The sequence below is a fragment of the Biomphalaria glabrata genome, chromosome 6 (assembly GCF_947242115.1).
Source record: "Biomphalaria glabrata chromosome 6, xgBioGlab47.1, whole genome shotgun sequence".
Lineage (NCBI taxonomy): Eukaryota > Metazoa > Mollusca > Gastropoda > Planorbidae > Biomphalaria > Biomphalaria glabrata.
In genome coordinates this window covers 48,555,053-48,580,654 of record NC_074716.1, presented here as the reverse complement: position 1 = coordinate 48,580,654, position 25,602 = coordinate 48,555,053, and the positions used below count along the sequence as shown (strand labels likewise).

At 34.0% G+C, this 25,602-nt stretch overlaps 1 protein-coding gene across 12 annotated transcripts in view; it reads right to left on the bottom strand.

The window, feature by feature from the left end:
* The window catches only part of LOC106056430 (receptor-type tyrosine-protein phosphatase eta-like), a 75,487-nt gene that overhangs the window by 18,745 nt on the left and 31,140 nt on the right, over nucleotides 1–25,602 (bottom strand). For all 12 annotated transcript variants that reach the window (XM_056031529.1, XM_056031527.1, XM_056031525.1 and 9 more), the window contains 16 exons: nucleotides 21,684–21,956; nucleotides 21,399–21,530; nucleotides 20,595–20,867; nucleotides 20,308–20,439; nucleotides 19,507–19,779; nucleotides 17,444–17,719; nucleotides 17,156–17,322; nucleotides 14,863–14,977; nucleotides 7,776–7,934; nucleotides 7,300–7,467; nucleotides 5,126–5,256; nucleotides 4,627–4,731; nucleotides 4,347–4,416; nucleotides 2,516–2,689; nucleotides 957–1,076; nucleotides 313–415 (listed from right to left, as the gene is read on the bottom strand). In XM_056031529.1, the coding sequence (XP_055887504.1) occupies nucleotides 313–415; nucleotides 957–1,076; nucleotides 2,516–2,689; nucleotides 4,347–4,416; nucleotides 4,627–4,731; nucleotides 5,126–5,256; nucleotides 7,300–7,467; nucleotides 7,776–7,934; nucleotides 14,863–14,977; nucleotides 17,156–17,322; nucleotides 17,444–17,719; nucleotides 19,507–19,779; nucleotides 20,308–20,439; nucleotides 20,595–20,867; nucleotides 21,399–21,530; nucleotides 21,684–21,956 (2,671 nt within the window). The remainder of the gene's footprint in view (nucleotides 1–312; nucleotides 416–956; nucleotides 1,077–2,515; nucleotides 2,690–4,346; nucleotides 4,417–4,626; nucleotides 4,732–5,125; nucleotides 5,257–7,299; nucleotides 7,468–7,775; nucleotides 7,935–14,862; nucleotides 14,978–17,155; nucleotides 17,323–17,443; nucleotides 17,720–19,506; nucleotides 19,780–20,307; nucleotides 20,440–20,594; nucleotides 20,868–21,398; nucleotides 21,531–21,683; nucleotides 21,957–25,602) is intronic.

Sequence of the window (25,602 nt, the reverse complement as noted above, 5' to 3'; positions counted from 1 at the left end):
TACAAATTGTGTAAAAAAAAATTCTGGCAGAATGAGAAAAAAAAAACTTTTTTAAAGAGTTAAATATTCTTTTGAACAATAATCTGATATTTTTTTTAAGTACAATTTTACCTAGGTGAATTCAACTTTATAGTGTCTTCAAATAAAAGTGTGTCATTACTATGAGAGAAAAAAAGTGTACTTATACTACAAATGTATTCCTATTGTATTTCTTTACAACTTTCAATAATTTCCATAGCCATATCTATTTTTCTGAAGTGCTTCAATAAAAAAAAAACAAAAAAACTTATGTTAAAAAATGAAATTTCCTACCTAAATTTGGTACCAGGAGGTAAAGGACCATTGCAGTAATTAGTCTCTCTATTGTCACACTGATCAGCGCCAATGGTGTAATCATAATTAGGTGATGTAGCTTCTGGAATATATTAACAATATTTAAGGTATTTAAGAAAGCAATTTACTTAAAAGAACAAACAGCCATTAGAAATATGACAAGTAATTAAACAAGCTAATGACTATCTGACCATGCATTTGGTTTACTAATATGTATATGATTTAGGATAGTGAAAAACAGATATAGTAGTGTCAGGTTAGCTAGAGTAGAATGTTTTACAACAATTTATTTTAAAAATTATTTCAATCTCAAAACATTTAAACCCAAAATTAAAATGTACCTGTTTCAGTGTAGTTGTTCTTTCTCTCTGATTTGTTAATGGTAAATATAATGTGTCATTTGCATTAAGTTCTGCTATTATTACAAGTTATTGATATTGTTTGTGCATAATTTTATTTGCATCAAGCTAAGTTTAGTGCTACTTTTTACAATGTAATCATGTGTGTTCAGTGCTCAAAGCACAAGTAATGTATTTATTAGTTTTTTCTAAATATTTACATAGTTTTGACAGGTTTCTTATATCAAATAAATGCTAATAATTTGTTTATTATAGGCTACATACTTTGAAGCTGACTCAGCCAATCATCTGGGGTAGTTCTGTATTGTACAGCAAATCCCTGTTTTTGTGCCTGAAACCAAGTAATATTGGTTCCAGGTAAAACAGAAGACCGTTTCCGACGATCTAAATAAAATACCAGAAAAAAAAAGAAAAAAAATGATACAATTCTTGAATTTTCTATAACTTTTAATAATTTAAAATTTCTTCACTGTCAAAACATTAACATATGTGAAATCACTATGTAAAATACAAGAGCTCATAAAAGAAAGACACAAGGTTATGTTTCTCAGAAGAGTAGGGTAATTTTATAGCTATGGAGGAGGGTAATTTTATAGCTATAGAGGTGGGTAATTTTATAGCTATGGAGGAGGTGTCACAAGTCAAGACTGTGACCTATTTTGACCAGTTTCTAGAAGCTCAGGTCAAGTCAGTGATGACCAGAGTAAAAAAGTTAATTTTAGTCATCCAATCAGAGAAAGAGGTTAAGTGGAAAAAAAAGCATAAATCAGCTTCTAGAAGGTCACAGTTAATAAAATAATTAGGGAAGAAGTTTCTATGGTTCTGGAAAGTACGATTGAGAAAAGTATAAACTAAGGGGTGTTAGTTAGTCAGGGTCCTCGCATAGTAACGGTTTTTGTAGAGTAATAGGTCCTCGCATTGTAACGATTCTTGATAGTAAGGGTCTTATGCTTAAACACTTGGGAGTTCATTAGTTAAAGTTATACTAGTTGAAGTTGTTGTATCTTTTAAGTTTTTATTTTATGAAGATATTTAAGTCAAGTTGTTATTGAATTGAGAAATTAAGTGTATATGTAATCTGAAGAAGTTTATTAAAGAAGTTAAAATAGAACACAGATGTTTCTTTAGTGCATTATCAAATTATTCATATAATCTTCGGCGTGTGTTTAATCAATATTTAATATATTCGAAGCATTACCAAGAAAAAAGGGTAATTTATAGCTATAGAGGAAGGTAATTTTATAGCTATAGAGGAAAGTAATTGTATAGCTATAGAGGAGGGTAATTTTATAGCTATGGAGGAGGGTAATTTTATACCTATAGAGGAGGGTAATTTTATGGCTAAGGAGGAGGGTAATTTTATGGATATATGATGATGAAAGATAAACAATAACATGTTTCTTTAACATGCTGGCTGGAATGGGCCATAAAAAAGTTATCGCTTTGTTTTCATTTTTTTGAAGCATCTTTTGAAGTATGCAAATTATGCAAATTCAACTATAAAAACTTTTGGTTTGGTGAAAAGAAAGAACAGCACAGGTAACAGAAATAATGAATGGTAGAATGTTTGTACGTTGCTTCATGATAAGAACCACTTCAGCCATTTGGCAGTAGTTTGGTGAGCCTGTAGCTTAAGAGCACAAGAGATGTAACATAAAAACAAAATGTGAATTAGCATCTATAACAGCTAATGAAACCTAGTATGCCTCTGAGCAAACAAAAATTGTGTAAAGAACAAGTCTATTATACCATTCACCCCTGTTCAATAATAAATATCACAATATTGTAATGAAATGAAAGATGAAGACGATGTAATTTCTTACCTTGGTAGCAGGAGCTTTTAGAAACATCAGCACAAACAAGAAGACTGGCATTGGCCAGTTTTCCTTGAGTATCATCCAAAATGATTGGAAGCATTATAGTGACTTTGGCTTGGGAAGTGGTGAAGTCTGACCCTTTTTGTACAATGCTTGTTTCATTTTTAATACGTGTTGGAGCTGAAACAATAAAAAGAGCAACATCAAGGATAAGAATTTTCGTCAACAACAAATAGATGATAATTACACTACTTTAATTCATTTTTAGTAAGTGTGGTCTTGCACAATGTTATGATCTTATCTGCTGACCTACACACTCATGTGATGTGGGTTAGAAAGACTAATGCACATAACAGATAATGAAATTTGAATACAGTCAAATCCGGTTAATGGGAGCACCGGTTAGTGGACCAGCCACTTATCGAGACCGAATTTCTTAAGTACCAAAACAAATCCTAAAATAAAAATAATCTTTATAATCCATATGGAAATTTGTCTTACAATTTGTCCATTACACCAAACAAAACATGATAACTACAGAAAACCAAAATTTACATTCACACCAGACTCACTCATAATTTAAAAGCAAAAAGTTTATATCAGATCGTTAAATTTTATTTAGTGATTTGATTGCCAGGGGGGACAAAATAGTTTTTGTGTCTGTTTGTCTTTGCTATCGGTGTCTTGTATCTCTTTAGTGATGGTAAAATCACAAAATCCTGACCCAGAGGGTGATTTTTTAGTTAAGTTAATTGGACCCAGTCTGTTAATATGACCAAGACTGATCTTGTCCCAATGTAAGCAGATTAACTGGATTCCACAGTAATTTAATAAAACAAACTTGATTTGAAGAACAAACAGGTAAAATAAATTATTTGAATATAATGACACAATAAATCGAATACATTAATTCATTCTGAGAATACTGAAAAAAAATAAATCAATCTTTATTTTTTTGTCCCTTTTATAAATCTTTTTCTTAATTCAACTACTTGAATTATATATAGAAAGACTTAGAAGCCAAAGGAAATTAATGCTTACACCTTTATTTAAAGCCTCTGGAGTTTCATAAGCTTTTTGTATGCTTTAATATATGTTACTCAATTTTATTTTTTTAAATTTCTTTTTAAAACTAGATTATTAGTAGGAATATTCATATATTGTTATTCACAAAAGTATATTAGGCATGAAAAGTAAAATTAGAGATATTTACCTGTTAAATCAAATATTTAAAAAAAATAAAATTACGGAAATAAAATAAAAAAGTAAAAATTAAAATTAAAAAAATGCATCTCTGACTTTTAAATAAAATATTTTTCATACAAGAGAATCACATACTGCATATAACATTTTTAGTACCATTTTAAAACTGTTTCATTTTAATTTTTTTTTAGGTGTATCCAGTACTTTGCTCATGGTCACTTATTATTTTAAGATATAACACTATATTCTTTACTTTACAGCTTTATGGTTAAGTTTAAAAAAATAAATCTTGTAGCAGAAAAATCTGATTTATTTGGTAAAATAATTCTTCTCTTTAGTTAGATAAGAACAGATTATATTGAAAATAACAAGGGGAGTTCAAAAATGGGTTTCAAAAACAAAACAAGAAATTAAAATAGTAAATTATTGGGGAAAAAAGAATGGAACTATGCTTGCTTTTCAGAGACAATATAATGGTCAAACTGAAAAACCTTGAAAAATTCATACAAGTAAGTGCTAAAATATCATTAAATTAAAAAAAAACAACTTATGTAAACAAAAATATTTCAGTTAGTGAAACAAAAAAGCAAATGAGAAGACAGCTAAGTAATCTTTAATTGACATATGCTTTTACCTTTAGGAAAAACATAATAGGATCCTAGTGAATAGAATGTGCCATTGAAGTCATTGTTTTGTACCAATATCTGTTAGATAATAATAATAATAAGCATTATTACCTGAAGGCCATTCATTTTATAATAGTGTGTTTAACATCATTATGTATTACTAATTAATAAAATGACATTAAAAAAAAATATTCCTTCAAACAGTTTATTGCATATATATATATATATATATATATATATATATATATATATAGGCCTAACTTTCTACATTAGTGACTAGAGACATACTTTGATCATGTAGCTCTGTTCTACTTTAATATCCTTGAGAGTTTCAGTGGTATTGTTACTGCATTCATTCAATGTTTTAATTGTCTGGTTGAATGAACTAGAATTCTTGAAAATATAAAATAAGTAAATTCATGATGATATAATATTATAACAAATTTTTTTGCTAACATTATCTCATAAAAAGTTTATAAAGGGAATTGTGTCAAACAGATATAAGTGAAATCAGGCATGGAACAGCATGAATTCTGTTAAACTGTCTTCTAAATGTAAATAATGAATGACCTTTAATATGCCTAATATTACAATTTAAGCATTTAAACAAAAACAACATCAAAAGTGCTGGTTACATAACTGTCTATGAAGGAACAGTAAATTAGAAAGAGATGATCACAGCAAAAAAAAAAGTTAAACTTTAACTCATGCAAATTTGAATCACCAGATAATAAATTTCCATTAAGATCTAAAAATGTACAAATCAAGCATTTGAACTAGGACTCACATTACTAATATTGATTATATAATTTAGAATTTTTCCTCTGCGCTCTTGCTCTGGGGGACACTGAATGTCTATGGTAAATAAAGTGGCAATGTTTAAGTCTTGTTTCACTGTTGCTGCTGCAAAGCCTGGAGCTGAAATATTTTTGAAAATATTTGCTTCATCTTGGTTGAAATGTTATAATTTATCTTAACCAATTATTAAATATATATTATAATAGCCTAGTTAAAATTATTAAATTATTTTTCTATTTAAAATCATGAACATACTATTGCAACATAAGCAACATTTTTGATAGAGCTCATGTCAAAAAGAAATTCTGTTAAAACTTTAAATAGTCAATAGTTGGTAAATAGTGCTCTAAAATGGTCTGTCATTATCAGCATTAGTCTGAAAATGAGCATGGGTTTTGTGGCATGTAATACTTTAAAGAACTAGTTAAAACTTTTTACTACAAATAATGTATTTATAATTTTATATGAAATACAAGTTTAGGATTTTATTATATTATTTTAAATTTATATTTTGTAGGCCCCGTCCGTAAAACGACATTGGTTTATATTGTAGAGCACAACTAGATGAAAGCCTAAAGATTAAGCTATAAAAGGAACAATGTCACCCACACAGCATTTCCCCCATCATCAGCCTGTGAGACACATGCCATTGGTAGCACTTTAACAGTGCGCTTTGTTAGTCACTTACAAAACTGTGTCTTATGCAGCAAAGTCAAACGGAGGTAACTCTCAAATAGCGAGATCAAATAACATAGGTGAAAGGCCAACAGTATAAGTTAGTCAATGCTAATAGTGAATGTTGAACAAGAAGTTTAATAATAACGAAAGGAACCGTCGAATGTCATCAAGCTAAATCTCTTGTTCATGAAACCTGCCTTTCTCTACAGCTGTCAAAAGTATTCTGCTAACATTTCATTATTCTTCCTAAAACCCTAGTATTGTTTTTACTATTTGCGTCATTTTCTCCAAGTCAAAACTTTCCCTTTTTATGAAACTAACTCTAATAGTGCCATATGATGTGGACTTAAAAATTGATTTCCCTCTATTTTATTAATGCTTGACCTAGGAAGAAAGTAGAAGCAAATAAATACTCTTCAGGTACTGGACATTGGAAAATATTCATGGTCAACTTGGATTAGGAACTTCTTATTTTTCTAACACATGATTTGTAGTTTTTTTTTTACTTAACTCCACACAAGGAAGGTATTCAACTAGCCTTGAACTTACTGTGAGAATGAATTAGAAATGTCATGACAACCATGCCCCCTGAATTAACAATGGCATTTTATACCTAAAATTTACACAAAATCATATTTTGTGAATTAGCAATTAAACAAAATGCTATGATTGACAAAGTTATTGTATGCTTTATTAGGGGCTTAATTAAAATTTTAAATCCTGATCTGCCTTAAAAAAAAGTTCACCTTTCAGACCTTGTGGTCTATAGGGCAGAAGAAGCAAAGGTCATCTGTTTCTGAGGCCTATGGTTAATGAGGGTGTCATGTGGCCAGCACAACGACCAACCGCCTTTACATTTCCCCAACTAATGTCAGGTACCCATTAGAGCTGGCTGGACTAAGGCACCAAAAGATCCCAAAATTAAAAATACCAGTCTTCACCAGGATTTGAACCTGGGACCCCCGGTTTTCGAAGCGCTTAACCGCTCAGCTACCACGAATCCTGATCTGCTATGCAATTACATAAAAAAAAGGTACCATACCAGCATACCCATGAAATGGCATTAATCTTTAGCCTGCTGAAACATAAGCCACATAACCTATAACTGTTTACATGTTCTTGTTACAAAACATTAGAACAAAAATTATATCGAGGGTAAACAATGGGGTCTTCCAAAAGTGTAATTATTTGGTAACTCAATTTCCATTTTTTTTATGTTACCAATAAAATTATCTTATCTTGTTAAATGTATATTTTTTTTTTTTACAAAAAAAACAACAAAAAAATAACTTTCAAAGATGTTTATATTTTAAATTTAATCATTTTTTAAGAAAATACCATTTAAAAAAAATTAATAAAATGTATAACTTACCATAAAGTCACTTTTATACATGTAAAAAAGGCATGATGAAAGTAGTAATACATGTTACTATTAATGCTATTTTTGAAGCACTGTGATAAATGATAAATAAAACAACAACTCACTGTTTGTTAAAGTTTCCACCTTTGTTTCAGTCCATGTCGAGTCTTCAGCTCCTGTACTTGCTAGTACCCTAACAGTGTAGTTCCAGAAAGCCAATAGATTATCAAAAGTTGCATTCACAGGAATGCTCCCGTTGAACGAATGAAAATGATAGTCATCAGAGTCTTTGACTAAAAAAACAAAAAACAATTTAAATGTAAAAAAAAAAAAATTAATAATTAAACCACAAAACTAACCCTCAAGAATTAGGGAAAGAATTACTGTTTGGGATTAGACAACAGAAAAAAATGTGTACATAAAAAAGAAACAAGTATGTTTTACAAAAAAAAAAAGAAAAAAACAATCCTTGACATTCCATTTACAAAAAGTAAAATCTATCATATCTTGCACAGAAGGTAAAGGTTGTGACCCTATTCCAAATTATGCACCTATTTTTTTATGTCACATATCTAATTTTACCATAATAGATTTGTCTTACCAAAAACAGTTGTACAATTGTCAGCAACTTTGTCAGCAGACAAACATACATTAAAATGTGTTGGCCCTGTGTATTCTCCAGATGTAATTGTTATAATCAAACCAGCCCCTTCAGTGATTCTAAATGGGTTTGGTTCCAATTTTTTCACAGGATTAGGTTCTAAGGAGAAATCAAAGGAAAAAAATGTTTGAATACAAATTTTTAAAAAATCTCATAAGTTAAGACAATGATGCTCAAACCACAATCAGCAAGCTATATCTGCCCCGTGCTGTCAAGCCCTTCAAAACTTCTAATCACAGTGCACAATGAAGCTAAAGATTCCACACTTTTTTGTGGCATTTCAACCTGAGGCACATGTATTTTAAAGAGAATTAGATGCACTACAGAAATGGGAATCAAATAGGAGTGTGCCTTTTCTCACCTTAGAAAAATGCTAATTATTAAGAGTAATAGAAAAGCTAAATAAAATAATTACATAGAATAAAAACTCAAATACTTAGATGATATAATAAATGAAAAATTATCATTAAACCCTCATATTGATGAATTATTTAAAAATCCAACAAAGCTCTAGAGTTTTATTAGCAGACACAAATTGAAACAAAAACTTAGAATACTTATTGATTAGACCCAGGAAAGGCAACAATCTTTTTTTATTTGAAAAGCCTAAAAAAACTGCATGGTGGGTTGCACAAAACTTTTATACAAAGTTTGATATGATGACACATGATTTCTCTATAAAATGTTTTACGTCTTTAATTTTCCTTCGGAGTTGAAGATAATCTACTTTCTAGTCCAGACCTCCTGCAGGAAGATGGGAGATGGCAGCAGGCAAGGTATGAACCGAGACAACCGAACAACATTCCAGCACACATACCGCATGACCAGGCTACCACATAGCCACTCTATAGTGACTATACTCGACATACATGTAAGAAAGAACAATTATTTGTATAGTAACATTTGAAATATTATTTACCATAAAGTAAAATGTCTTTTTTTTTTTTAATAGATTTTTTGGATACAAATCATTTTAATAAAAACTAATATTGTTTAATGTGAGCGTGATTTCTACTGATTTATTTTATTTTCATTGTGCTTAATGTCAGCTGCAAAGTCCCATATTAAAATTGCTATTTGTTGACACATATGCTCATTGGTCAGTGTGCTTAAAAAGTAAGAGCTGGCTAATGGAACAGTCATTTGAGCTCCAGACTTCAACACTGGATATACATTTCTTCACTGTTCTCCATTAAATTTCTAAAGTTTTGTTTATTTGAATATATTTCTTTATCATTTGCCTGCAGATCGATGATCTCCATTTGAGGACTATTATTAATATTCTGGTTGTTAACAGAAAAAGATTCTGAAATAACCATTTAAGAGCTTCAAAAGCATTAGTCTTCAAAAAAGAATTGTTTTAAAATACTTGTACTGCTTCCCGAAATATGCCACTAGATTTCAGAAACTTTCTTGTAACAGCTTCTTATAAGCAGTACAATTTATTAACTCAAGTTGCATGTCTTTTAGAGACAGAAAAAAAGTATATGAAACCTTTTGCTTTCTCCTTGAGCTGATGACAAAAATTATCTCTTAGTTCTACTTGTCTTTTATCTCATCTTATATAATACAGGCGTTACTTCAAAAAAGAAGATGATTTCGTGTGATTGTGAAGAGAGAACAAGATCGCTGAATGCCTAAGTTTATATGACAAATTTTGTTCACCATAACTGATACGTATTTCTTCGTGGATTTGGTAGAACTAGTGACAATCTAAACACATTTTTTGCTAAAGAAACTCTTTTGTGCAATTAAAGACTTCAGAGACAATACTTTTTAAGTAGGCTGTGACATCACTTTTTTCATATATTCATATCAGCTACTCTCTTGCAACAAAGTAAATTTTACCTTCAACCTTATAACTGTAAAAAAAACCTTTGAATCCAACTTTCATTTAACTCTTTCTCTCCTAATCGTCGATAACATCATTGATTAGACCCCATTCTTTCAGACAAATCAATGCTTAAAAAAATCAAAATATTTAATTTCCTTTCCTCCCAAATGTTTTTTTCAAGCACTTAAAATTTAATCTCGAATAGTTTACCTTTGTTCATTTTCAAAATGGTTTTTATCAGAGGCAATGTTTTTAAAGAGTGGGGCTAAAAAGGGCTCTTTTTTCTTTAGATTAATTTCCCAGATGGTAGTTATAGAGATTGGGTCTAAAACAAGGAAATCCTATGCCCAACTGGGAGTTGAACACTTAGTGAGGTTGTAACATAGCATCACATGAGCTTTGTGGGACATGTTCTCCAATAAAATGAATTACACATACCAAGAGTTGTGATGGCATGAAATCCAATATGAGGAAACTTGTATCTTATTTCAATTTGATTTTAATTAAATTTTAGGTTTATGAGCTTTAATTTGTATTGTGTAAAATGACTACAATCCTCTTTAATTCTATACCAAATATAACATTTTCTGATGACAAACACAAAAGTTATTGAAGTTAAATTATAACAGGATAGAGAAATGCAAATGAGCAAAATGAATAATTCCATTGGAACATAGAACAATAATTATGGAGAGTGTTACAGCTTTCCTATTATATTTATACTTATAACTGGCTAGAAACTACCTTAAGTCTTGATACGTCTAGGTGTCCCTGATTCAGCTGTAGTTAACTAAATACAACAGTTCAACCACAAGTGACTGCTCCAGCCATCCATCTGGATCTAATCAGATTTATGAGACAGTTGTTCACCATGTTGATAGTCTATGCAAACTGACGCATTGTATGGATATCCTGTTGGATATTCTGTTGGTCTTTCCCTGTTGCTGGTTTTAAACTCCTGACTTCTGCTTGAGCCCATAGTCTCATTTCGCCTTAGTAGGCTTTTGTTTCTACATTGGGCCGCTAAATGTCCCGTTTTGAAACACTTAAAACATTTTCTTTTTTCACCAACACTTCTTTTCTGCAGACGGTCCTAGTTATCAAGTCTTCATCCCTTTGAATTATCTGCTCTAGATGTGCAGTAATATATTGCTGACACTACTTGACTGCTGTTGGCACATCTTTCGGTTTCCTTTCATGTAGAAAAGCCACTAACTGAGGATTGCATGTTGTGAGGATGGTGTCTCTGATGAAAAGATCAATGAGACCTTCAAATGTCTTTTCAGTATTTGACAATTCGACCCAACGCATAAGGTATCTTGTAATATCCTCAACAAATTCATGGAATGGCTAGTTTCTCTGTGGTTTAGCTTTATGGAACTTCTCTCTATACCCATCATCTGTTAAGTTGTATCTCAAATAAAACGGGAAATAATCAAAAAGAAAAGAGCATTTATGAGTGGCGATGGACAGACAAGGAAAATTGCTCAACGAAATCTCAACGTCGTTCTTGAGGAAGGGAGGAGAAACTACCGCACCAAGCTGGAAGACTCAATTAATACAAGTGACATGAGACAGGCATGGGGCATCATGAACAAAATGGCAGGAGCACAAGTCAAATTTAAAAATAATCTTGCTACAAGAGACGAAAAAACATTGGCCAACGAGTTAAATGATTTCTATTGTCGCTTCGACACGAAAGATTTTAATTATCTAAGACTCAAAGCCCTTGAGGATGTCAATGTTAACAACTGCTTAGAATTAGCGATTACTAAAGAGCAAGTTTGTAACATTTTCAAAAACGTCAACCCAATGAAAGCTGGTGGGCCTGATGGAATAAAAGGGCGAATCTTAAAAGAATGTGCTGAACAACTAGCTGAACCTTTCCAAGATATTTTTTCTACTTCATTACTAAACCATGAGATACCACCTGTGTGGAAGTCATCTATAATTGTACCTGTGCCAAAGGTTTCCAAACCGAAGGAAATGAATGACTATAGACCTGTTTCACTTACTTCCATTGTGTCTAAATGTTTAGAAAAATTGGTTAAAATGTTTCTTCTGAATGATCTTTGTAATAAGTTAGACCCTTTACAATTTGCTTACCAAAAGGGTAAAGGTGTAGACGATGCCATCCTAAATATTTTAAACTGTGTCTACAAACATCTGGACTTACCGAACACTTATGTAAGATTGCTCTTTATGGATTTCTCATCAGCTTTTAACACTATACAACTTCATTTACTCATTGAAAAGATGAAAGCGTTGCAGATTAGTCCATACATAATACTATGGGCTAATGAATTTTTGACCCAGAGAGCTCAGAGGGTTAGGGTAAACAATGTTATATCTAATGAACGCATAGTTAACACAGGGGCGCCCCAGGGGGCTGTGACATCGCCATTGTGGTTCATTTTGTACACCAATGATTTTCAATCCGATAGTTCTTGTTGCTCCTTCACAAAATTCGCTGATGATGCGGCTCTTCTTGCCCTGCTCTCAGAGAGCTCAGACGTAAATGAGTATTTCAAAGAATTAGAACACATTGAAGAATACTGTAAAGATAATTTTTTATTATTAAATGTAAAAAAACCCAAAGAAATGATAATCAATTTTCGTAGGGACAAGAGGGAAAATGATATTGTTTCTGTAGCTGGAGAGACTATTGAAATTGTGCAAACCTTTAAATACCTTGGTACTATCCTAGACAATAAACTAAATTTTACTGCAAATACTGATTATATCAGCAAAAAAGGGCAGCAAAGATTACGACTACTAAGAAAACTGTCCTCGTTTAATGTTAGCGAAAAGGCTTTGGCTATGTTTTATCACGCTCACATCTGCAATATTTTAAGTTTCAATATCACTGCCTGGTATGGCAATCTGAGCATTAAAAATAAAAATAAACTTAATAGAATCCTAAATGCTGCTGGCAAAATCATTGGCAAAAAACAAACCCCATTTGGGCAGTTGTTTGAGACAAACATCTCTAAAAAAGCTAACAAGATCCTCGAAATAAAGAATCACCCTTTGTGTCAGGATTTTGTGATTTTACCATCACAAAAGAGATACAAGACACCGATAGCAAAGACAAACAGACACAAACACTCTTTTGTTCCCCTGGCAATCAAATCATTAAATAAGAACAATCTGGTATAAACTTTGTCACATGTAAATTATGAGTGAGTCTGGTGTGAATGTACACTTTGATTTCTTATAGTTATAATGTTTTTTGTTTGGTGTAATGCACAAATTGTAAGACAAATTTCCTTACGGATAATAAAGATTATTATTATTATTATTATTAGTATCATCAATACTTCCTTCACCTTGTCATATTCTGTTAAGTCTTTCTTAGAAAAGTTGATACAAGCTTGCAGTGCCTTTCCCTGTGACAATGTGTATAGATGACTTCCCCACTGAGTATTTCTGTAGCTTGAGCATGTACTTCAAATCTGGCCAAATATGCATCCATTTGATCCACGTTCTCATTAAAAGGTGGCAACTTTGGTTTCCATACAGGTTTTATATGCTCTTTGAGTTCTCCTTTCGTCTCCCTAAACTCCAGCTCTCTAACTCTCAATTTATGTATTTCTACATCAGCTTCTTTCTCTTTAGTTCTTGCTTCTGTCTCTTTAGCTCTCACTTCCCTCTCTTTAGCTCTTTCATCTTGATCTGTGTCTTCTCTTTCTTTTACCCACTCTTGTAAAGCGGTTCCAGTCAATCCCATCTCTTTTCCAGCGGCTATTATCTGTGATAATTTGTCTGCCATTCTTGTTTATGTGTGTAGCATTAAATATAAACAATACAAATTGCTTTATCGCCATGTTTGACCTAGTTTTCCCACCATTGCACATGAGCACACACTTCACGGCCTTCTCCGTCCTTGACCTTTCCACAATGGCGAACCACAGTTCTGCCTAATGTCTTCCAAGACTAAGTCAAGTAACTACATAAACGAGAGTCCCGGGTTCAAATCCCGGACGAGCCCCCAAATATGTTACAGCTTTCCTATTATATTTATACTTATAACTGGCTAGAAACTACCTTAAGTCTTGATACGTCTAGATGTCCCTGGTTCCGGTCATTCGCGCAATAGTAAAAATAGATTATACATATATACACATTCATCTGTGACAGAGAGAAAGAGTTAAGGATCTAAACTATCTATTCCTATGATATCTGATGGTAAAACAATGGCTTTATTTAATTTGTCATATTCTATAATGCACAGATACAAGATACATTGCAATTGTTCAGAACTGCAAACAACCTTTTAGTACTAAGCATTACTGGGTTATTTGATAGCATTGCTTTTTTGTCTGTTTTTTCAGTAATGAATATAAAGACAGAAAGATAAAAGCACATTTCTTTTTCCATATTCTTGGACAAATTCATACAAGTGCTTCTTCTTCCCTAGTGTCATTAGAGCATGGAACAGGCTGCCTGAATAAGCAAGGAAAACAAAAGTGTCTAATCTAAGCAGGATTATAGTTCGTCCATCGTGGTTCGATGATGATCATTTTGTCATCCAGGGTGCTGAGGACTTTGCACAGGTTTTTTTTTGCCTCCTCATGTGTCTGGTGAGACCTATGTCTGAAGCCCTTTCCTTCACTTAGTTGGCCATACAAGAGTCGTTTAGGGATGCAACGGTCTTCCATTCTGCTGATGTGTCCTGGCCATCGCAGCTGGGACTGCATCAGGATTGTGTGGATGCTTTGCAGACCCGCTCTTCGAAGGACTTCAGTATCTGGTATTTTGTCTTTGCCATGTGTCCATGGCACTCAGTACACTGAGGTTCTGTCAAACCCTAGCATGTGAAGTCTGGACATGGTGGCCTGTGCGTAACATTACAAAACTAGACAAATCGGACAGAAAGGCAACTACCAGTAAAGTGCTGTGGAGCACTCTAGAGCAGGACAAGACACACAGAAAGTCTCTGGTCATCCACTGCACCCAAACTCGTCCCCGGACGTCTTGACCAAGCAGGATTAGATTACGGGTAACACACGGTAATGGGTAGGACATAATTATCATCTTTTTTGAATTTATAAGATAAGATTTGAAGATAGGTTCTTTTTATTAATTTCAAAATATTGGGTTTAATTCAAAATTTGTTTTCCATTGCCATATTACTAGTAAAAAAAACAACAACATTGGAACCTAACTGAAATATAAAGTACATTTACTTACTTCCTATATGTGTTTGAAAATCCACAGATGAAGAAAGACCTTTACCAGCTCCATTGATAGCAGCTACATTGATTGTGTAGTTTCTGTAAGGCTTCAGGTTAGGTATCATATGTGACTAAAAAAATATATAAAAAATACATCAAAGAATACTTTTGATTTCATTTTAGTTATACATAATCCTGGGGTTATGGAAAAGCTATTCATAATGAAATGTAGTCAAGTTGATAATCTAAATTAGTTTTCAAGGAACTATAATGTTCAATTAACCTAATTGCAAATAAAATCAAATATATATAAATGTTTCTAGCTTCGTCACATGACTACATCCCTCGTGACGCCCCTGAGCTCTGTTCACGACGGCGATCCTTCCCGAACCGTCCAAAATGACACTCGACTCGGCTGATCGTCGTAACACGTCACGGTTGACCGCTCGTCTAGCACTGGCCTGGGGCAATTTGCGTCGACTGACTACACTCACACCACTACCCCCATCTGTGCCACCAAGAGGTTTATAACACTGTCTCCTCCTAAGATCTGTCCGTCCCGGACAGAATCAACATTATGACATTGGCTGTAAAGTTTCATCGCTGCAGGCGAGGGTCGATCAGTGGCAGTTGGCTTGCCTCTTGAGCTTGATGGAGCCATCCATGTTGCAGTCAGCAATGGTAGCTTCCTTCTTCTCCTCCAGTTCGCCTTGACCTGGTTGTATCGACGTCGTGATCGCATCGTCATCCATATTGCACTCAGCAATAGTCGCCTTCTTCTTCTCCGCCAGTTGGTCTTCATGTGGCTGCAGTGATGTTGTGGTCGCATCGCTCTCTTATCCTTCGGTATTGAGGGCAGCCGCTTGGCACATCGAAAGGTATAGAATGTAAGTGCTGGGGATACCAAGATCGTTGACCAAAAAGGTGACTTCATAGGGCTTTGCGGAGAAGGATGGGTTTCAAATCTACAGGACTGGGAATGGTGGGACAAGTCATCATCTTCAGCCGTGTCTGGAGGGCATGCTTGTGGGGCAGGTTCATCTCCACTTCATCTTCGGCCTCAGGCTCCATTCGGCTTTCTTCACCATCATCAGGGCCTCTCTCTCTCGTCTCAGTTATCGGGCCAATCGCTTGTTGGTTTCAGACCTTGTCGATGACTTTCGTCTTTCAAGTGTCCGTCAACGTCAGGCTGCCTTGGATTCTCTTGACCACCATCAGGACTTTCCTCTCCAGTCTTGGCAGCTGGACCAACGTCAGTCTTCCTTGGATTCTCTTGACCACCATCAGGACTTTCCTCTCCAGTCTGTGCAGCCTGACCAACGTCTGTTGGGTGCCGAACTGGCAGGTATCTCTCGACTTGCAAAGGTCTCTTAAAGACTTCATCAGGTTTCAATGGGTTCTCATCATCACCACCAGGGCTTCTCTCACTGAGCTTAGCATCTGGACGAACGTTTGTAGGGTCCATGCCTCCCTGGTAGCTTTCATCATGTAAACGTCCCTCAGCAACAGGCTTGTAGGCAGAATCAGCGTTCTCTTGATCTGTCTTGCTGTTTGAGGTGCTCATATCAGGTAAAGCTTCAGCACAAGATTCGTTCGAACTATGGGCAGCTTCCATTGTCTCTTCATCTTTCTCTTTCGGCTCCACAGGTCTGTACTCCTTGTTTTCGGATTCACAGGCTGCACCACCTTCATCACCATCATTGCCGTTAAAGCTGCATGTTTTATCACAACCTTGGGTGAGCAAACGTTCGATATTCAATGATGGTTCAACTTTCTTTTCTTTCGATTCTCTTTGGTTGCACAGGAATTCATCCACCACGTCCATTGTTTTCACCATGGGGCTCCTCACTTCCTTCACCGAAGAATACATCTGTTCAAGTCTAGAACAGATCTGTTCGTTCGCCATGTTCCACGACGTACTCATTGCACGAATCTCTTCTCGTACTGTGGCCATCTGCTCTTGCTTCACAGATTTCAAGAGCTCTCCTAAAGTTGGTTTAATTTCAAACAGATAGGTGTCCGGATCTTCCCCTTCTTCCACAATGTCTTCTCGGAGGCGTGCTTGTAAGGTTTCCTTCTATCCGCCATTCTTCAGCCCTCGTTCACGCAGTTCTCGCCTCAGTTCTATAAATTAAGTTCGTACAGCAGTTTCAGACGAGCCATAGTAGATCCAATCCAATCCGTTCCGATCCAATCCCACTTCTGACACCAGTTGTTACGAATCTCACTATCCAGGCTCTCTGCAACTGCACCATACATTGATAAAAAAATGTACATATTTTGAAACTGATTTATCTAGTTCAACTTACACAGTTACTGCAGGTTAGGTTATAATCAAGTATCAAACTTTTATTAGAGAACAGTTCAACAATGTAGCCTAAAATATTTCCATTTGGTTCATTTGGTTTTTGCCATGTTATTGTCACACTTGTTGATGTCAGATTTGCAAGTGGATCAATTTGTACAGCACCACTGACTGAAATTTACCAGAAAAGGTTAATGTATACAAAATTTGATTTTTATAACATTAATTAATGTTCTGATACTAGTAATTAATAGGCAACAAATAGAATGAATACAATTACATTTTAAATTACCTTTTTCAGGAGTTTTTAGAGTTACATAAGTTGATTCACTAGCAACATTATTTCCATTTACAGCATATAGGGTATAATTGTAAATTTCTCCAGGTGTTAGTCCGCTAATAATTATATTGTTATTTGAGGATTCACTCTCATTGATGATATTACCATTGGCTGCTTTCACAGTAACATGATATTTTAAAACATTTCCAGGAGAAGCTATGAAGTTAATTGTGTATGCATTATTTTTTATTTCTTTTATTTCTGTAATATTTCCAGGTGGCGCTGGATCTAAAAAGAAAAATATTCTATGTAAGAAACTAACAAATTAAAATTAAATCAAGTATATTAGATTGATATAAAATTGAAAGGGCAGTAAGTAAACAAGCCGGGTCCAATTGAAAATGAAAAAAAAAGAGCATAGATAAAAAAAGACACAACATAAGAAAAAAAAGGGATAAGGAATGAAAAAATAACCCATTGAAATTTGTTTTTTCATTAAAAAAAAAAGAAATATACACATTTTTTTCAGTGACGTCAGATTTACAGTTTTCGCTTAAATGTAGTTTATCTGGCCCACAAGAGGGCGAAGAAAAAACAACAAATCAGTTGGTTGTACTTCGTCTAGTACATCTAGTTATACAAAATGGTAATCAGTTGTACTATTACTATGTGGAATAGGTCAGACTTAGACCAGACTTGGTATAGTAGACTGTAGACTGTTTTGCAGACAGTGACAAGTACTATAGATACAGTACCTGGACCGGATGAAGCCCAAAAATGTCAACGATTATTAGGTGACATAAAAATATAGTTTGCTTTGCATCCAACTTTAAGTAGTAGACAACTGGCAGGTATAATAGACACCTGACCAGACAAAGCTCCAAATATTTCGGTATCCTTTTCTTTGCTTAGTGACGAATAACAGGTACAAAAGATGAGGTACCTGCCCGGACGAGCCCCCAGATGTCAGGGTTCTATTTATACATATACTGCTATGCTTGTCTCTTGTCTTGTTGTGTTTCTTGACTTGGTTCCTATGGCTCACTAGGTTTTTTTTTAATAAATAATACTTGCTTGATACTTTCTTGGTTACTCAATTATTACTCAAATACGAACACTTAATATACATCAACTCTAACTCCTTATATTCATGAATATCGATAATACTTTAATACTTAATAAAGCGCACAATTATATCACTCTTATGAAATAGTAATACACAAAACACCAGTCCAGGAAGTAAACGTCAAACCTTCCTGGACCGGGAGCAAGACCTTACTGACTAACATATTCTCTCGCACATTCAACGAAGTCTTAATCACTCAGTTCACAACACGTGCAACACTTTGCATTCATAACAAGGGGATATAACAATCATACCAAAATATCAAAGTAACATACTGTCACAGTCCAGTTTTAGAACCTCTGTGACATGAAGTGACACTCAGTCACCTATTGTAACATTCCGTGCGGGCAAGCACGAAGTTATGTAAATAAGTTAAAGGACTCTGAAATAAGGGTCAAAGTTAGTTAGTGAAGAACTCCAGCAGAGAGTGGATGTACGATTTTCTCTGTCTGTAATATGAATGAATATTAGTGAATTTGATTTAATGTTAACTTGAGAGTTTTCTTTGGACTTGTATTTTGAACATTTCATAGATGTGACTACTTATTCCACATGGCATGAACAGCCAGTATTTATTGGTGTATATTTTGTGACGGCTGAAGTCGCCAGTATTTTCTGTAATTTATCTATATACATAATAAATTCCACGTCTGCTACCACTGTGTTCACCAGTAATTCTATATGTGTCATTGTAGACTTTAATATACTAGTAATGTTGCGCACTCGCAAATCTAGTGCGTCTAATAAAGTACATCATTAAGAGGAGTATCATAGCCGTACCAGAAGAGGTACCTACAACACACGGACGCACCCACGCCGCTACACCTACACGAAAAACCAGGTAGCGACACATACATTCTCGCCATAGCTCTCCCTGACATACTTGTAATAACTATCTGAAAGATTTAATGTAAATAAGGACAAAACAAAACAAAAAAAAAAGACTTACTTGTCCAAACAACCTGCATTGTAGCATTAACTTCACTATAATGAAAGTTTGCATCAGATGGAGGAATAGAGACTACAAAAAAGTTGTACATTGTTCCAGGAGTCAGTCCTGATACAGAGCCTCCAGTACTAGTTGCTGATGAGTTCACAGTGCTAGTAGCAGTACGAATTTCAAATCTAACACCTGTTACATTTGTAGCAACAACATTCCAAAACAATGTGACTGTGTCTGTGGTTACTGAAGAATTCTGAAATAATGCTTCTATCCCTTTGCCTGAAAATTAAAAATATAACAACAGATTATTACAAACCTTATAAACACCTCTTATTCAGCAATAAATAGTATTTTCTACCCTAGCTTAGTTTTATATTTTAAAACCAAGCATAAAAAAACCACCAATTAACTATAAAAAATACTTTTAAAAAGCTCATATTGCGTGAGGGGAGAGAACCATCCAATTGCTGTCATATCTCAATAATGTTAAGATTTAATCGGCCTTTTCTAAATAAAACAAAACATACTAATTACCACTGATTGATTAAGTAATAATTTAGTCTTTTTAATTGAATAGCGTGTTGTCATCAACAATTAATAATTGTGTAAAATTTCAACTTGATCCAAGAATGGGAAGTGGGAGAAAAAATGTGTAAAAGAATCCATCCAGAGTTGATATAAACTTTGTATATAATACAAATAAATTACAGACACAAAAAACTAAACAAATGTAATTAAGAATGTCATTAGTAATACATTGTTGCAACAAACACTTTAAAGCTAGATAATATCATGTAATATACTTACTGTCTTGACAACCATTAGACCAATACTGGCTTGATGTATTACAGAGACATTTATTAGATGAGGAATTGCATAAAAAACTACCATCACACTTAGGTTTTTCATCTGATGTGCATGCCTGACCATAAATAGCATCTAAATTTAAGGATGTAAAAGTAAAATATTAGAATAAAAACCAAGTTTTAAAAATTTTAACTTCTGCATTTAAGAAATATTGAGATAAGTTAGTACTCATTTCATTATTTAATAAAAAAAAAAAGCAATAAAAAAAATCATTGAAGAAAACTTACTTGTCCAAACAACCTGCATTGTAGCATTAACTTCACTATAATGAAAGTTTGCATCAGATGGAGGAATAGAGACTACATAAAAGTTGTACTTTGTTCCAGGAGTCAGTCCTGATACAGAGCCTCCAGTACTAGTTGCTGATGAGTTCACAGTGCTAGTAGCAGTACGAATTTCAAATCTAACACCTGTTACATTTGTAGCAACAACATTCCAAAACAATGTGACTGTGTCTGTGGTTACTGAAGATTTCTGAAATAATGCTTCTATTCCTTTGCCTGAAAATTAAAAATATAACAACAGATCATAACAAACCTTATAAACACCTCTTATTCAGCAATAAATAGTATTTTCTACCCTAGCTTAGTTTTATATTTTAAAACAAACCAAGCATAAAAAACCACCAATTTACTATAAAAAATACTTTTAAAAAGCTCATATTGCGTGAGGGGAGAGAACCATCCAATTGCTGTCATATCTCAATAATGTTAAGATTTAATCGGCCTTTTCTAAATAAAACAAAACATACTAATTACCACTGATTGATTAAGTAATAATTTAGTCTTTTTAATTGAATAGCGTGTTGTCATCAACAATTAATAATTGTGTAAAATTTCAACTTGATCCAAGAATGGGAAGTGGGAGAAAAAATGTGTAAAAGAATCCATCCAGAGTTGATATAAGCTTTGTATATAATACAAATAAATTACAGACAGAAAAAACTAAACAAATGTAATTAAGAATGTCATTAGTAATACATTGTTGCAACAAACACTTTAAAGCTAGATAATATCATGTAATATACTTACTGTCTTGACAACCATTAGACCAATACTGGCTTGATGTATTACAGAGACATTTATTAGATGAGGAATTGCATAAAAAACTACCATCACACTTAGGTCTTTCATCTGCAGTGCATGGCTGACCATAAATAGCATCTAAATTTAAGGATGTAAAAGTAAATGTTAGAATAAAAACCAAGTTTTAAAAATTTTAACTTCTGCATTTAAGAAATATTGAGATAAGTTAGTACTCGGTTGATTATTTAATAAAAAAAAAAAGCAATAAAAAAATCATTGAAGAAAACTTACTTGTCCAAAAATCCTGCATTGTAGCATTAACTTCACTATAATGAAAGTTTGCATCAGATGGAGGAATAGAGACTACAAAAAAGTTGTACTTTGTTCCAGGAGTCAGTCCTGATACAGAGCCTCCAGTACTAGTTGCTGATGAGTTCACAGTGCTAGTAGCAGTACGAATTTCAAATCCAACACCTGTTACATTTGTAGCAGCAACATTCCAAAACAATGTGACTGTGTCTGTGGTTACTGAAGAATTCCGAAACAATGCTTTTATGCCATCCACTGAAATGTTAAAATAAATCCCATGAGATCAGAAAAACATTTTTGTAAGCTAAGCTTGAGATATAAAAATATTGAAAATTTTATTTTAATAATTTTTTTACGCCATGTTTTTTTTATTGAGTAACTCCAATGTTATAGATCTAGGCCTTTAAATCTAGTTTGAGTAACTCTAAACCCTAGTAATGAACTTGCTAAGTATTAGAAACAAATCAGCAGTCTTAGAAATCTTATTGGAAAATGAGAAGCCAGACATAATTGCAGGATCAGAAACTTGGCTACATTCTGAAATTTATAACTCAGAAATTTTCAATAGTGATAATGAAATTTTTAGAAAAGATCGGACAGATAATCATGAAGGATTTCTTTTAGAAATAAAAAACAAACTAGTAGCTGAAGAAATTACTTTACCAAAATAAAAAAATATAGAATCAACATTTTGTAAAATTAACACCACCTCAACATCCCTAATAATAGGCAGTATTTACAGACCACCAAATTCTAGTTTTGAGTACATGCAAGAACTATGTAATCAGTTAACTACACTTGAAGAAAAAAATAAAAATGCAGTTTTTTTGGATAATGGTTGACTTCAAACTACTTGATATAAATTGGAAAATTATATCCAAATACCAACACTAAAACCTAATGAGCTATTTATAGAAAATTGACACAACTTAAGTTTAGATCACATTATTAAAAAACCAACTAGATTAAGCAACACATTAGATCTCTTCTTAATCAACAGACCTGGATCAGTTGTAGATTATGATATTATCCTTACACTATCCGACCATAATATATCATTAAATTAAATAGTCTAATAAAAGCAGTAACCATTCTAAAAACAAAAATCTTACTCAGGAATATATATTATATATTGGCCTTCTTCAGTCGTTAGAATGACTATGATACATCGCAAACACTTTTTACATGTCTGTGGAGCCCTATTTTGGAGAGACACTCCCATCCACATATACTGCAGGTCATGGTGGCTTTCGCTTTGGTGGCAGAGGAGCTGGCCATTTTTCGTGTTCTACACTTTTCTTCAAGAGCTGAGGCCCATGTTTTCTCACTGTCCAGGAACTTTCTTGGTAACCGTCTCTCTCCAACTAATGCAGTCTAAGGCTATGTCTTCCCAATGGTCAGTATCACTGATTTTAAATCCTGCTTTATCACATCCACGAGCTTCTGGTTTTGCCAAACTCTTCTTCGAGTCTAGCGAAGGTTGATGCAGCCTTCCCTATGCATTTTTTTCCCTCTTCTAACGAGAGGTCATCTTGAATTGTAGATCCAAGGTAGCAGAATTAGTTTACGGCTAGACTGAGGGCCAAAACTAAAATCAGAACCACTCTCGTGAGAGATATGCTCTTCCCAGACGATGCAGCTGTAGTGGCAAACTCACAAGAGGAGCTTCAGTTACTAATGTCCTGCTTCTCTAAGGCTTGCAAAAGAGTATGGCCTAACCATTAGCACAAAGAAAATTAATTCTAAGGGACTACCTGCTACAGCACCACCATCCATTCTCATTGAAGATAATAAGCTAGATACTCAGGGATATATGTAACATAACCCAATTATACAAAGCTGCATTTAACTTTCAAAAATCATTTCTATTTAAAAAAGACATTAACAACCAGTTTATGACCTGAGGAACTTTATTAAAAGCCAACTTAAAAACACTATAGAAAGTTCAACAAAAAAAAAATAAATACCAAACAAAATAAATAAATACTGGTTTAATGATAAATTAAAGAAACTTTGCAAACAGAAGGAAAACCTAAGGCAGAAAGAGTTTATAAAACATATATTAAAACTGAGCAGCCAACCCAGAAGGTAAGGAGACAGCTGCAAAGTGAATACATAAACAATGTAATATCTAAGGATAACAATAAAACTCTATGGTCATATATTAAATGTTAAAACATCAGTAGTAGCAATATTAGAAGGAGAAGATAACTTAACACAATGATAAGCAAATTAAAGGTAATGTTCTAAATAAATACTTTGCAACAGCTTTCTGAGCCTCAGGAGTCAAAGACATATTGTTTAATTTAAACCAAGTCAAAACCATAGGGGATATAAAAGTACACAAAAATAAGGATCCAAAAACTATTATTTATTTAACTATTTATACTATCAGTATAAAACCAAATGTAGCATCTGGACCTGAAGGTATTCCAAATAACTAAGCCACAAGATAACAATAGCGTTCAAAACACTTTCTCAGGCATCACTTATTCAGGGCAAGGTACAGAGAGACTAAAGAAGTTAATGTCACTCCCCTTTTTAAAAAAGGAGAATAATTTGATCTGGGAAACTACAGACCAGTATCACTAACCAGCGTCACATGTAAAATTATATACTAATAAGTAGCAACATGATATCATTGGCCTCCTTCAGTTGTGAAACGACTATGGTTCATCTCGAACACTTTTTCACATGGCTGTGAAGCCCTATTTTGGAGAGACACTTCCATCCAAATATACTGCTTGTCAAGGTTGCTTTCGCTTTGGTAATAGAGGAGCTGGCCATTTTCTGTGTGGCACACTTTTTTTCAAGAGTCGAGGCCCATGTTTTCTCGCTGTCCATAGCTTTCTTGGTAACCGTCTCTCTCCAACTAGTGCGGTCTAAGGCTATCTCTTCCCAATGGTTAGTATCAATGTTTACTTATTTTAAATCCCTTTTTATCACATCAACGTAACGGAGGTGAGGGCGACCAGTTTTTCTTGAGCCAGACGCAAGTTGCCCATACAGAATGATTTTCAAGATAAGATAGTCCTCCATCAGGCGGGGATCTCAGTATTGCACACTCTTTCTTTACATGTTATTTATAAGATCCTTTGAAGGCAGCGTAGGTGGAATGAGTTTAGTTTTCTCTCTTGTTTTGTGTAGGTTGTCCACGACTTGATGCCAGGCAGTAGCGTGCTAAGAATGCATGCCTCGTAGACCTCAATTTTGGTCACTGTGGTGAGCTTCTGGTTTTCCCAAACTCTTGGTCAGAGTCTAGCGAAGGTTGATGGTTCTGGTTTTAGTTTTGGCCCTCAGTCTAGCAATATTTAGAAGTTTGCCATAGAATCTAGAATGTAGATATATGCCTTGTCAAACCCGTGGTGAATTAGCATTGAAAAGAGTATTCCAAAGAGGGTTGGGGCCAGGACACATTCTTGTTTGACTCCGCTGTTTATTCCAACTTTTGGAGCAGGCCAGTTGAACTGCACTGTACCCATCATATTTTGGTGGAAAGAGACAATAATATTTAGCAGGTTGGGTGGACAGCCTATTAACTGTAAGATTTTAAAGAGGCCTTCTATGCTGACTAGATCAAAGGCCTTTGTCAGGTCGATAAATGCAATGTACAAAGGCATTCTTTGCTCTCTGCACTTTTCCTGAAGTTGACAGATGGAGAAAATCATGTCAATTGTGGATCTCCCTGAGCAAAAGCCGCACTGTGATTCTGAATAGACTCGATCAGCAAGTTTTTGTAACCTGGGAAGTATCCCTCGAGTAAAGACTTTGCCTACAATACTTAGGAGGGAGATTCCCTTGTAATTGTTGCAGCTGCTTCTTTCACCTTTGTTCTTATACAGGGTGATGATCTTTGCATCCTGCAGATCCTGTGGCACAGCACCTTCTTGCCAACATTTGC